The sequence below is a fragment of the Momordica charantia genome (genome assembly GCF_013281855.1).
Source record: "Momordica charantia cultivar OHB3-1 chromosome 2 unlocalized genomic scaffold, Mcharantia_2.0 BLBB01000002.1, whole genome shotgun sequence".
NCBI classification, from domain to species: domain Eukaryota; kingdom Viridiplantae; phylum Streptophyta; class Magnoliopsida; order Cucurbitales; family Cucurbitaceae; genus Momordica; species Momordica charantia.
The window spans coordinates 9,043,746-9,057,141 of NW_028275160.1; the positions used below are offsets into that span (position 1 = coordinate 9,043,746).

Genomic DNA, 13,396 nt, shown 5'->3' on the forward strand with positions numbered 1-13,396 from the left:
CGACAAATAATTATTGTATAAAATATAAATAGTGTGTGACAAATGGATGCACCTAGTGGAAAAACATGTAAATTATTTTTAAAAAAATATCCAACATTATATTTTTTAATGATTAGTCAACTTTTGAGCTGTGAACATAGCTCAGATGGGAGTCCTTTTCCCAGCTTTCCATTCAAACTTGGCTGCACCCAAAATTTCCTCTCCCATTCTTTCCCCTTGGCAGAACCCATATTTACACATGCATCAAATTCAACTTCTCTGATCAGCAACACCAAAAGGAGAATGGACATTCTTTTGCTTTCCATTTCTCTCTCTCTCTTCTCTCTCTTCATCTTCTTCCACTTTCTGCTGCGACCCTATCGTCGAAACCTCCCACCGAGCCCATTCTTTCGCCTTCCCCTAATCGGCCATCTCCATCTCGTCAAACATCCTGTCCATCGAACGCTTCACAAGCTCTCGCACAACTATGGCCATGTCTTCTCTCTCCGATACGGCTCACGCCTTGTCGTAGTTGTGTCATCTCCTTCTGCTGTGCAAGAATGCTTTACGAAGAACGATATCGTTCTCGCTAATCGGCCGTTGTTGAAGAGCGGCAAGTTTCTAGCATACAACCACACCACCTTGGCGGTCTCCCCTTACGGCGAACATTGGCGTAACCTTCGTCGAATCAGCACTCTCGAGATTTTCTCGACGAGTCGCCTTAATCTCTTCTTGGGAATTCGAGAGGACGAAGTCAAAAACTTGTTGCGTAAATTGCGCGGTGACTCGCTGCAAGAATTTAGAGCGGTCGAGCTGGACTCGATGTTGTTAGATCATACGTTCAACATTGTTGTGAGAATGATTGCGGGAAAGAAGTATTATGGAGAGGACTTGAGGGATGAGGGGCAATCGAAGAAATTTAGGGAGATGGTGAAAGAAATTCTTGCAAATGGTGGGACAGCAAATTTGGGAGACTTTGTACCCTTATGGAATTGGATTGATCCAACTGGATATGAGAAGAGGATAATGAAGATTGGAGAGAGATCTGATGAACTCCTTCAAGAATTGGTTGATGAGATTAGGAATCAAAAGGATGGAGGAAACACCATGATTGACCATTTGCTTAGCTTGCAAAACACCCAACCTGAATATTTTAGTGACCAAATTATCAAAGGTCTTGCACAAGTATGTTTCTCTCTCTAGTTAGGGAGAATATCGTCTTTATCAATATCTCTATCATATTTTTGTTCTAAAAAATTATCAATTTGATCTCGCAGATTCTATTATTAGCGGGAATCGACACGGCAGCTATAACGTTAGAATGGGCCCTATCTCAACTACTCAACAATCCTGAGGTGTTGAAGAAAGCAAGAGCTGAGATAGATCATTTTATTGGCGAAGATCGTCTGGTTAGCGAAGGTGATTTGTCGAGTTTGAGTTACTTGCAAGGGGTAATCACTGAGACCCTGCGATTGAACCCAGCAGCTCCTTTGCTCGTGCCACACTGCGCCTCTGAAGACTGCAAAATAGAAGGCTATGATATACCGCGTGATACTATTATATTGATCAATGCTTGGGCTATTCATAGAGACTCGAATATATGGGAAGATGCCACTAGTTTCAAGCCTGAAAGACATGCAAACACTATGGGAGGAGTTGATTCATACAAATTGTTACCATTTGGGCTGGGGAGGAGAGCCTGCCCAGGAATGGGAATGGCACAGCGTGTGGTTGGCTTGACTTTGGCATCATTGATTCAATGTTTTGAATGGGAAAGAGTGAACAGTTCATTGGTTGACATGACTGAAGGTGAAGGGCTCACTATGCCCAAAGCTCAACCATTAGTAGCCAAGTGTAAACCACGTCCAATCTTGAAAGCTATTCTTGGTGTTGGTGGCACAATTCATAATATTTGAAAACAAACTTTGAAATTTAGGATTCAAGTCAGCGAAACCTTGCTATATATGTAAAATAGAAAAACTTGGTTGTAATAAAGTTAAGGTTTAAATACTATTTTGATTCATATAATTTCGATTTTGGTTTATCTTCATCTTAATTTCAAAATGTCTATTTTCGTTTTTTACTTTCAACTTTTGTTCATCTTAATTGTCCTCTTGAGATGTTCATTTTGATTCATGTACTTATAAAAAATGGTTATTTTCGTCGCTTTATTTTAGTTTTTATTCGTTCTTTCGATCATGGTATTTTAGCATGACACTTCAACTCACTAAATTTATTTAAATGTAACCATAAATTTGCATTAAAGAGTTTCTATTATTGCGTATAAAATTTGTTCTAAAATTTTTCAAATAGGAATCAAATTGATCACTTTTTAATTAAAATACAAAAACCAAAATGGATATTTTAAAAGTATAGAGATTAAAAAAACGAAAGTTGAAAATACAAAGACCAAAATGAAAATTTCGAAAGTATAGAAACTAAAATGTGAGTCAAAGCCAAAAGTACGGGGACGTGTATTTAAACCTAAAATTAAAGAGTAATAATTTGTTTGTTTTTTATTTTTTTCTTCAGTTTGGTATAGATTTCATCTTTGAATGATACAACTAATTCAAATATTTTCACAATTCTCCAACACTAATCAACCATAGTCATCTTAGAAAACCCAGGGCTTGGAGACCAGTATTTGCCACTCCTTATGAGTTGAATCCAACATTCTCTCAAGTTGGTTTATTTTACTTTTATTTTTATTTTAAGTTTAGTTAATGAAAATTACTTTTACCTGTGTTGAGCAAGCACTTTGATTAGAAGCACTCAATCAGTGTTCTCTCAGGTAACATACATTAAATCCTTTTTGGTTCTATTCAAATGTACTTTTGTTTTACCATCAAACATGATAATTTTGAGGGAGAGAAGTACTATGGGGTATGATAAAAGTATTTTTAGTCATGAAAAAAAAAAAGACTCAAACATATTTTAAATATTTTAATTACTTTTTGTTGTCTAAGAAGTATCATTAAAAAATAACTAGTTAATTCATCATCTACCTTTTTTTCTGCCAAGCTAATATAACTTGTCTCCCAATCAAAATTATATATTATGGTTTATGGATGCTTTCACCAACCAAATATTGTATAAATTTATGATTAGTCAAAAATGTGTATTGGGATTCTTTTTCTCAATCTGCAAACAAGATTAAATTAATCAAATCAAATCAAAATTGGCTGCACCCAAATCCCTAAGTTTTTACTTTCTTTATGCAGGCCCCTTCATACGTTAGCCACCTAAGTTTGAGCTTTGTGAAGTTGGTCATTTTCAGGATCAAACAGTTGGTGTCGTCTGTGGGGATTCATAGTCCAAACTCATATAGCGCGACTCAGCTAGATAATGGTCAAATCCCATAATCCTCCCTTAGTGAAAGCTCATGAAGAAAGAGCTCGCATCGGTCAAAAGGATGAGCTTCCATTAATAGCTCACCTCAACCTTAAGAATGAGCTATCAGATAGCTCATCTTGACCAAAATGAACCTCACAAGATAGTTTACCATGCTTAGGATGAGATTTCATCAAATAGCTCATCTTGACCTCAATGATGAGCTCCCATAAGAGTAGCTCATCTCGGACATCAAGGATGAGCTCCCACCAGATTGCTCATCTCAACCATAACGATGAGCTAGGTAGCTTACCTTGACCTCAATGATGAGATCCTGTTGGAATATCTCATCTCCGCATTAAGAATGAGCTCCCACCAAATAGCTCGTCCCAACCTCAACAATGAGCTATCAGGTAGCTCACTCAGAGCTCAATCTTGAGCTCCCATCAAAATAGCTCTATCTCGGACATCAAGGATGAGCTTCCACCAGATAGCTTACCTTAATTTCAAGGATGAGCTATTCGATAGTCACCTCAACCTCAACGATGAGCTATCAGATAGCTCATCTCGATCTCAATGATGAGCTCCCATCATAATAGCTCATCTTGAACATCAAGGATGAGCTCCCACTTGATAGCTATCAGGTAGCTCACCTCGACCTCAATAATGACCTCCCTGTCAAATAGCTCATCACGAGGGCCAATGGATGAGCTCCCACCAGATTACTCACCTTAGCCTCAAGGATGAGTTATTAGACAGTGCATCTCAACCAAAATGATGAGCTTCCATTAGATAGCTCATCTCGACATGAAGGATGAGTTTTCATCAGACAGCTCACCTAAGCTAAAATGATGAACCGCCATTCGATATCTCATCCAACTTAAATGATGAGTCTCTACGAGGTAATCATGCAAGCCAAAAGAAGAAATTTAAGGCGAGAGTTATTGAAATCTTAGGAGTGACTAACCAAGATTACATCGACTTTGAAGATCGGGGCCACCTAGAGTCAAGACTAAAGAATTAGCTCACAACGAAGCTCACCTCGACCTAACCATAAGCTACCATGAGAGAACTAGCGTAAAGGATGAGGTATCACGACAAAGCTCAACTCAGCATAAACACAAGCTCCACGAGAGAGCTTATGTAAACCTAAAGAATGAACTATGTTGACAAAGCTCACCTCGACCTAACCGCAAGCTCCCATGAGAGAGCTAGCATAAGCCTAAAGGATGAGGTATCACAATAAAGCTCGCCTCGACCTAAATGCAAGCCCCATGAGAGAGCTCGCATAAGCCTAAAGGATGAGCTATCTAGACGAAACTCACCTTGGCGTAAATGTAGCTCCCATGAGAGAGTTAGTGTAACCCTAAAGTATAAGGTATCATGACAAAGCTCACCTTGACCTAAATGAAGCCCTGTGAGAGAGCTCGCGTAAGCCAAAAGGATGAGCTATCTTGATGAAGCTCACCTCAACCTAAACGCAAGCTCCCATGAGAGAGCTCGCGTAAGCCTAAAGGATGAGCTATCATGAAGGAAGGTCATCACCTCCGAACTTTTGAGTTGACCATATCCAAGCTTAGCTCGAAAGTAGGGCCAATGTTAGGTGATAAAAATGACATGGTACGTGGACTAATAAGAGTTAGCTTGGCCATAAAGTTCACCTCAACTATAAGAGCTAGCTCGATCATAAAGCTCACCTCAGCCATGGAGAACTTTCTTGCTTCATAGCTCAGCCACAGATATTGCTCGTCATTGATTCATAGCTCGGCCAACAAAGATGAGCGAGCTATATTACAAAACGACCCAATCTTCTTTTCAACAACAGGTCGTGATTTACGGGATAGTTTTAACCGGTTCTCATTCGCTATTGAAAGCTTAACACCTATAAATAGATCCGCCCGCCTCACTTTTCAGGTATGCAAAACTATTCTCTCTAGAGCAATAGATTGGTTCGAGACCGACTTGAGCGTTGGAACTTTTTACTTTCTCTATGTCGGTTCCCTTCGTACGTCAGTCACCTAAGTTCGAGCTTGGTGAAGTTAGTCATTTTCAAGATCAAACAGATGAGAAAATTTTCAAACTTGCAAAAGGACAAAGATTATTGAAGTGGGATATGACACATAATTCATTCGCCAGTAACAATTTAAAAAATAAATACTATATTAAAGTATTATATATTTGAATTCTTAAAAGAACAAAAACTAAGCAACTATATTAAAGTTATTTAATAGGCATATTAAATTATCTAAAATTATCGGTTTCTTGGTTTCAAGAAAAGGATAATGAAACTTGGACAGAGAGCTGAAAAATTGGAAGGAACAGTATTGTTGATGCGTGGATTTCGGTCCTCCGGTTCACTACCTCGCATCCACCAAACTTGTTGATCCGGGACTAGTACCTGCAAAATCAAATCGAGCTAAACCGGTGTGACTCTAGTCACACGGGCTCCGATGCTTAAGTTAGCAAGAGAATAACGTAAATGTAGTCAACTCTCTTCCCCTATACCTCTAAGGCTGGATCAATACTTATAGCATGAAGTTGTTCCAGAATCTTCCGTAGCTAACCCTAATTCACCGTTGTAGGGCCTGGGCGACATCGTCGATCGAAGACGGGGGATCACTGGCTGGGCCGTGGGCCGAGCACGGCTCGGGACCGAGCCCCGGGTCGGGGCCGAGCCCTTCGTGGCTCAGTGGGCTTCCCTCTGGTCGCTTTCCTCGTTCTCTGCCCCGACGTTAGGTCACTCTTTTGGCCGGCCCGTTATGTCCCGGGCCGGTCTTCCCCAATCAGACTTCAACTCCTTGTCTCGTTTCGGGTCATTTTCGTTCTCCATAACAATGGCCCCCACTCTCAAAACAGAAGACGAATAATTCTGTAATGATCTTTGTTTTGAGAGTACTTGTCGCTTTGTCGTTACCACGAGATCATTGTATATCAGTGGCTAAAAATGGGAAGGTTGCTAACGCACAGGGCATCTACCAAAAGCTTTTGATCCAATTTTGGATCTTAGTGCTTGGTTCCTGCCACTGGTTTTGTACCTTGAACTTGTCGATACTATTCATGAATTGGAAGTTTTTCCAATTTTCGTTGACCATAATCAAGTCTCTTGAGCCTGGTTTTATTCTCATCTGAGTTTAAACCATTTTGGCCTTGGGATCTAACTTTAACAGAACTAATGTCGATACCTTTGGGTTTCTAACCTATTTGGCTTTTGCCCATGTTTTATACCTCAGGGTTTACTCTCGGGTTTCTAACCCACTTGGCTTTTGCCAATGGCCTTTATACCCTGAGTTTAGTCGGTACCCTTAGGTTTTTAACATATTTGGCTTCTGCCGGTTTTTTACCCCCAGTTAAATCAACACCCTCGGGTTTTTAACCTATTTTGGCTTTTGCCATATGATTTTCTACCCGTGGGTTTCGTTGATCGGTTAGGCTTGCCTGTTTTCTGTTTTAACCTTGTTGGGCCCGTACGCATGCCTTTCTCAGCACCTCGGGATTCTTTTCCCTGGTTTCACTGATTGGCTTTCAGCTTATCGGCCTGCTTCTAGGTCCGTCCCAATTTTGAGTTCCTTGATTGGTCGTAGATATGTAGATGTTCAGGTCGTAGATATGTAGATATTTATATGATGCCCCCTGCTTGAGAAATTTATTTCAGAATGAACATAAGAACTCAAGTATCACGTCGAACGTCGAATACTTTATTAGTAGGAAAATCGTCCTGTCGAAGATTTGGTTACAATAAGCTTAGTTGGTCCAAATAATGGAGAAACATAAAAATGTCCAGAAATATGTCGAACTAGTGGTAGTATCTTTTGAGGTGTTGGGCGTGCCACGGGTGTAGTAAGGCCTTCCCCCGCTGGTCTTCTAAAGCATAAGTGCCTATTCGTACCACTTTAGTGACTTTGTATGGGCCCTCCCATGTTGGCCCGAGCGCACCGCTAGTTGAATCTTTTGTATTGGGCATAACCTTTCTTAACACCAGATCACCTTCTCTATAGTCACGTTGCTTGACCTTCGAGTTGTAGTATCGAGCTATTCGATTTTTGTATTCAGCCGTTCGTAGTCGTGCTGTTTCTCGATGTTCTTCTAATAGGTCGAGGTTGAGCTTTACGGATTCGTTGTTGTCAAGTAGAGTGAACTGCTCTACCCTTGGGGAGGGGAGTCCGATCTCGACTGGCACTACCGCCTCAGAGCCAAATGATAATGAAAATGGCGTTTCTCCTGTCGAAGTACAAGGTGTCGTTCTGTATGCCCATAATACGTTGGGAAGTTCCTCTACCCACAACCCTTTGAGCTTTTCTAATCTGGTCTTCAGAGTTCTTTTGATAATTTTGTTGACTGTTTCAACCTGCCCATTAGCCTGCGGATGTGCTGGCGAGGAACAGATGTGCTTAATGCCCAACTCCCTGCAAAATTCTCGAAAGGCAGCATTGTCGAACTGCTTCCCATTATCACTGATAATGGCGTAGGGTATTCCGAAGCGGCAAATTATGTTCTTCCAGATGAAGTCGGTGACCTTTTTCTCTGTAATTGTCGCTAGGGCTTTGGCTTCGGCCCACTTAGTAAAATAGTCGACTGCCACTACTGCAAATTTGGTCTGGCCCTTTCCTAGTGGGAGAGGCCCTATAAGGTCTATTCCCCACTGAGCAAAGGGCCAAGGACTCATTATGCTTGTCAGAGGCTCTGGCGGTTGTCTAGGTACGGTTGCAAACCGTTGGCATTTGTCGCATTTTTTGGTGAATTGCTTCGTGTCATTCAGCATGGTCGGCCAGTAGTACCCTTGTCGAATTATTTTGTGACTTAGGGATCGTGCTCCAGAATGGCTCCCACAAACACCCTCATGTATCTCTCTCATGACGTAGTCGGCTTCATCGGGCATTAGACATTTTAAAAGCGGCAACGAGTAGCCTCTTTTGTACAGATTGTCGTCTTTAAGCACATATCTGGCCGCTCGTCGTTGTAGCTGCTGGGCCTCTATCTTTTCAGTAGGCAGGATCCCATCTTTCAAATATTTGATCAAAGGGCTCTTCCAGTTTTCTTCTTGTTGCCCTTGATTGTCGATATCCATGGCTTTCTGAGCTTCTATGCTTGGCTCGGGTAGAATCTCGACCGGTACAGTTCTGCCTAAGTCGGTTTCATAAGTCGCAGCTAGTCGAGCTAACGCATCGGCGTTGACGTTTTGAGCACGTGGAATTTGTCGAATCTCATATTTTGAGAACTGGTCGAGCTGGTTTCTTACCTGTGAAAGATATTTCGCCATTCGCGGCTCTCTAGCCTGGAACTCCTCTTTCACCTGACCCACAATCAGCTGTGAATCACTAAGTATTAGTATGTTCCTGACCCCAAACGTACCTGGCCACTTTTAGTCCTGCTAGTAGAGCTTCGTACTCGGCTTCGTTGTTGGATGCATGAAAGTTGAATCGCAGCGCATATTCGAATCTTTCTTTATCTGGAGAGATTAGTAGGAGTCCTGCCCCGCATCCCCGAAAATTTGAGGACCCATCTACGTAGAGTGTCCAGAGTTGTTCTTCCTCAACCACTTGTGGGTCGATACTATATACTTGAGGCTCTGTTGGTGTTAATTCCGCTATGAAGTCTGCCACAACCTGCCCTTTCATGGCAGTTCTTGGCTTATAGTGAATGTCGTACTCGCTGAGCTCTACAGCCCACTTTACCAGTCGTCCAGAAGTGTCTGGCTTTTGTAAGATCTGTCGTAAGGGAAAGTTGGTGAGGACCATTATTTTGTGAGCTTGGAAATACGGGCGTAGTCTCCGAGCTGAAGTGACCAGTGCCAATGCCAGCTTCTCCATTGGTGGGTATCTAAGTTCTGCATCTACCATTGCTTTGCTTGTGTAGTAAATTGGGGATTGTCGTCCATCTTCTTCCTTTATTAACGCGGAACTCACCGCAGTGCTGGATACAGCTAAGTATAAGTAGAACTCATCACCCACGATCGGCTTTGCGAGGAGTGAAGCTGCCCCTAGGTACTGTTTCAGCTCCTTAAAGGCAGCCTCGCATTCTTCCGTCCATTCAAATTGTCCTTTCTTCCTTAAGATTTTGAAGAATGGTAGGCACTTGTCAGTGAAACGGCTAACGAATCTGTTGAGTGCTGCTATCCTTCCATTGAGTCCCTGCAGCTGCTTTAGAGTTTTAGGTGGATCCATCTCCAGAACAGCTTTGATCTTATCTGGATTGGCTTCGATTCCCCTTTGGTGCACTAAAAATCCCAGGAACTTGCCTGAGGTCACTCCAAACGTGCATTTGGTGGGATTCAACTTCATCTTGTGCTTTCGCAAGATGTCGAACGCTTATGCCAAATCCTCCTCGTCTCGCTCGTTCTTTCGACTCTTTACCAGCATGTCGTCTACGTAGACTTCCATATTTTTGTCGATTAAGGCTGCAAACATCCGATTCACCATTCGTTGGTAGGTTGCACCTGCATTCTTTAGTCCAAACGGCATCACGGTGTAGCAATACAAGCCTCGACTCGTGACAAAAGAAGTTTTCTCCTGATCCGGTACATGCATCTTGATTTGATTATATCTAGAGTAGGCATCCATGAAACTCAATCTTTCATGTCCTGCAGTGACATCAACCAGTTGATCTATTTGAGGCAAAGGAAAAGAATCCTTTGGACAGGCCTTATTTAGATCCGTGAAGTCGATGCACATTCTCCATTTGCCGTTTGGCTTCTTTACCAGCACCACGTTGGATATCCACTGGGGATAATGTACTTCCCGAATGAAGCCTGTTTTCAATAGCTCATCCACCTGTTCAGCTACAATCTCGTTCCTTTCTTGGTTGAACGCGCGACGCTTCTGTTTCACTGGCTTACAGCTCTCGTCGACGTTGAGTCGATGTACCATAACTCCTCGGTCGATTCCTGGCATGTCCTCCGGTGACCATGCGAACACATCAACGTTGCTTCTGAGGAAGTTTATAAGGCTTTCTCTTTCCTCACTCCCCAACTTGGTTCCAATGTTGACCCGTCGATCTTCGGCTGTCAGAGGGACAGATTCTACCTCTTCAGCCGGTTCTCCCCTGTCAAGGGTGGTCGAATTAAGTCGATGACCAGGGCTCGGCCTTACCTCTCCCGAAAGATCTGTCGCTTTAATCAGGCCCGCCACTGGTTCTCCCTTATCAAGGGTGGTCGGATTAAGTCGATAACCAGGGCTCGGCCTCGCCTTTCCCGAGAGGTCTGTCGCTTTATTCAGGCCCGACACTGGTTCTCCCCCGTCAAGGGTGGTCGGATTAAGTTGACGATCAGGGCTCGGTCTTGCCTCATCTAAGTGATCAGCCGCTTCTTTCAGGCTCTTCGCTTCGAAGCACCGATGGCTCTCATCAGGATTCATGTCGCTTTCGGACCAAGTCGATGATCAGGGCTTCGTCCTACCTCACCTGAATGGTCGGCCACTGCACCCTACACGCCTTGGATCGAAATTTCACCTCAGATCGGGATTTTGCTTCGACGAAACTCGTTTTGCTGTATCGTCCCCACAGACGGCGCCAATTGTTGATGCGTGGATTTCTGCCCTCCGGTTCACTACCTCGCATCCACCAAACTTGTTGATCCGGGACTAGTACCTGCAAAATCAAATCGAGCTAAACCGGTGTGACTCTAGTCACACGGGCTCTGATGCTTAAGTTAGCAAGAGAATAACGTAAATGTAGTCAACTCTCTTCCCCCTATACCTCTAAGGCTGGATCAATACTTATAGTGTGAAGTTGTTCCAGAATCTTCCGTAGCTAACCCTAATTCACCGTTGCAGGGCCTGGGCGACATCGTCGATCGAAGACGGGGGATCACTGGCTGGGCCGTGGGCCGAGCACGGCTCGGGACCGAGCCCCGGGTCGGGGCCGAGCACCGGGTCGGGGCCGAGCCCTTCGTGGCTCAGTGGGCTTCCCTCTGGTCGCTTTCCTCGTTCTCTGCCCCGACGTTAGGTCACTCTTTTGGCCGGCCCGTTATGTCCCGGGTCGGTCTTCCCCAATCAGACTTCAACTCCTTGTCTCGTTTCGGGTCATTTTCGTTCTCCATAACAAGTACTTTGACTTTTATTTTACCTATGTAACGCCCAACATGAATATTGTATAATTAATATTTTAGATATGGAAAATATTTTTAATGAAGAAACTAAATACGTTACGTTGATTAGGTACGTTTCGACTAAAAGATCGTGAGTTTGATTTTCGCCCGTTGTCGGTACTAAAATCAAACCCCGCACTCTTAAGGTTTAATTAAGAATTTTAAAATATCAGCATTCTAAAATTTGATAAAAGAAGATATTATATCTCAAGCAAAAATAGGCAGGACCTTTGACTTTTTTAGTTTCCAAATTTTAGCTTAGATTTCAAAAGGATTTTTTAAAAGATCAGAATAATAGAATAAATAAACACAAACTATTTTAGCTCTTATGAAAATAAAAAAGAGTCTTGAACCCTTTCACACGCTCATATCATATTGAGGTATTTGTAGAAGAAAAAATTACAAAATTCAATCCAATTTATCGAATAATCAATTTGTTAACACGCTAGTTAACCTATTCTAAAGCACTAAAAAAAATCATTTTACCTATCCAAATTATGTAACGAGCCATAAAAGCATCCAACAAATTAAGAAAGAAAAAAAAATACACTATCAATTAAAAATTAAAAACAAATTAATTATCAAACGAGATGGTATATTTTTAGTCTTTTTTTTTAATATTAACCAAGAATGAGTTGATCCCTCCAAAATAAAAATTAAGAAAAAATCAGAACATAATGAAAAAATTATACATAAAATGTTAGGGACCAACTGGTGGAGTATACTATCCCATAAAAACTAAATTAGGTCCCTCTCTCTAGTGACTACCCTTAGGCTATAGTAATTCAAATAATTAGGTAGAGATTAAACACGTAATTTTTACATGAGGCAAATTAAGCCTATGTTCGAACTTAAAAAAAAAAGATAGAGAAGTTATTAAGGAAAGATTAATTAAGTTGAGAAGTTATGTATTCATTCTTTCTTTTTCTCAACTAGCAAGTTTTTATAAATCAAAATTTGGTTTCATTATTCGTAAACGTTGTAAGAACAATACTATTCTATAATTAATACGTTGTAAGAACAATACTATTCTATAATAAGAACATTAAGTATATTTTTACGATCAAACATGAACATACTAACAATTAAAATATTTTACTTATATTGAACAAATTAATTAGATATTTACAAATACAAATATTCAAATTCACGATCTTTGAATTGAAAATAGATAATTTATATAACCTTTTAAAAAACGAAAATCAAACTTATAGACCATGAATATATGAGTGGTTGAAAATTCTCTCCCCACGGGAAAAGCTGTAAAAGAAAACGACAAATTTAAATTTATGATATCTTGATTTTGCTTTCATTTCACTGACCAATTATTGTGGAGTGAGGGAGAGATAAGGTTTATATTGGGTGGCTGGAAATTATTCTGCGCTTAAAATTCAAATGACCCAAATTTCCAATTTCTCTCTCATTCTTCCCGTTGCCTTGAGAAATGTGCATATCATTGAATTTGCCCAATATTCGAAAATGAATAATACTTAAATAATTACTCAACTCAACCTTCATCTTTTGCTGACATCTCTTGTCTGTTTGATTCATCATTTCCATTCTATTTATTGTTTTTGCTGAATATGTATTTAGAGCATTTGTCCGATTACTTTTTAAAATTATTTTCGAATTACGTAATTCAAACATTAGAAATTTATAAAATAATAATTATACAAATATTAATTAATCTTATGTTTTATTAAACTAAATATTCAGTTGGTACCTACCCTCACTTTACAAATTAGTTGCTAAACGCATTGAATAATTTTTTAAAACTTATTCAATTTCTGTCAAACGTTTATCTAAAAACATTGAAACAAATAATACTAACTCTATTTTTATTAAATCTCTTATTTTTAGATTTCTTTTTGTTAATCAAAACCCCCTAAATTTTGTTGACGAGAGAAATAGATATATTTATTTTTCAAAAAATTGTTAAGCTTTTATAGGCGGTCAGTATGAAGATTTATACAAAATAATAAGCATTTAAATATTTTCTTTGAAGAT

The 13,396-nt window shown here is 40.6% G+C and overlaps 1 protein-coding gene across 1 annotated transcript; it reads left to right on the plus strand.

The window, feature by feature from the left end:
• On the plus strand, positions 1 to 2,029 carry LOC111017884 (cytochrome P450 81Q32). The gene is made up of 2 exons (XM_022293768.2): positions 1 to 1,164; positions 1,257 to 2,029. The coding sequence occupies exons 1-2, from the start codon at positions 43 to 45 to the stop codon at positions 1,893 to 1,895; spliced, it is 1,761 nt and encodes a 586-aa protein (XP_022149460.1). The 5' UTR covers positions 1 to 42; the 3' UTR covers positions 1,896 to 2,029.
• Positions 2,030 to 13,396: the final 11,367 nt, after the last annotated feature.

Coding starts and splice junctions, on each gene's coding strand:
- LOC111017884 (XM_022293768.2), top strand. CDS start 43: ATGGATGCACCTAGTGGAAAAACATGTAAATTATTTTTAAAAAAATAT. Junction 1,165..1,256: donor TTATCAAAGGTCTTGCACAA/GTATGTTTCTCT, acceptor TTGATCTCGCAG/ATTCTATTATTAGCGGGAAT.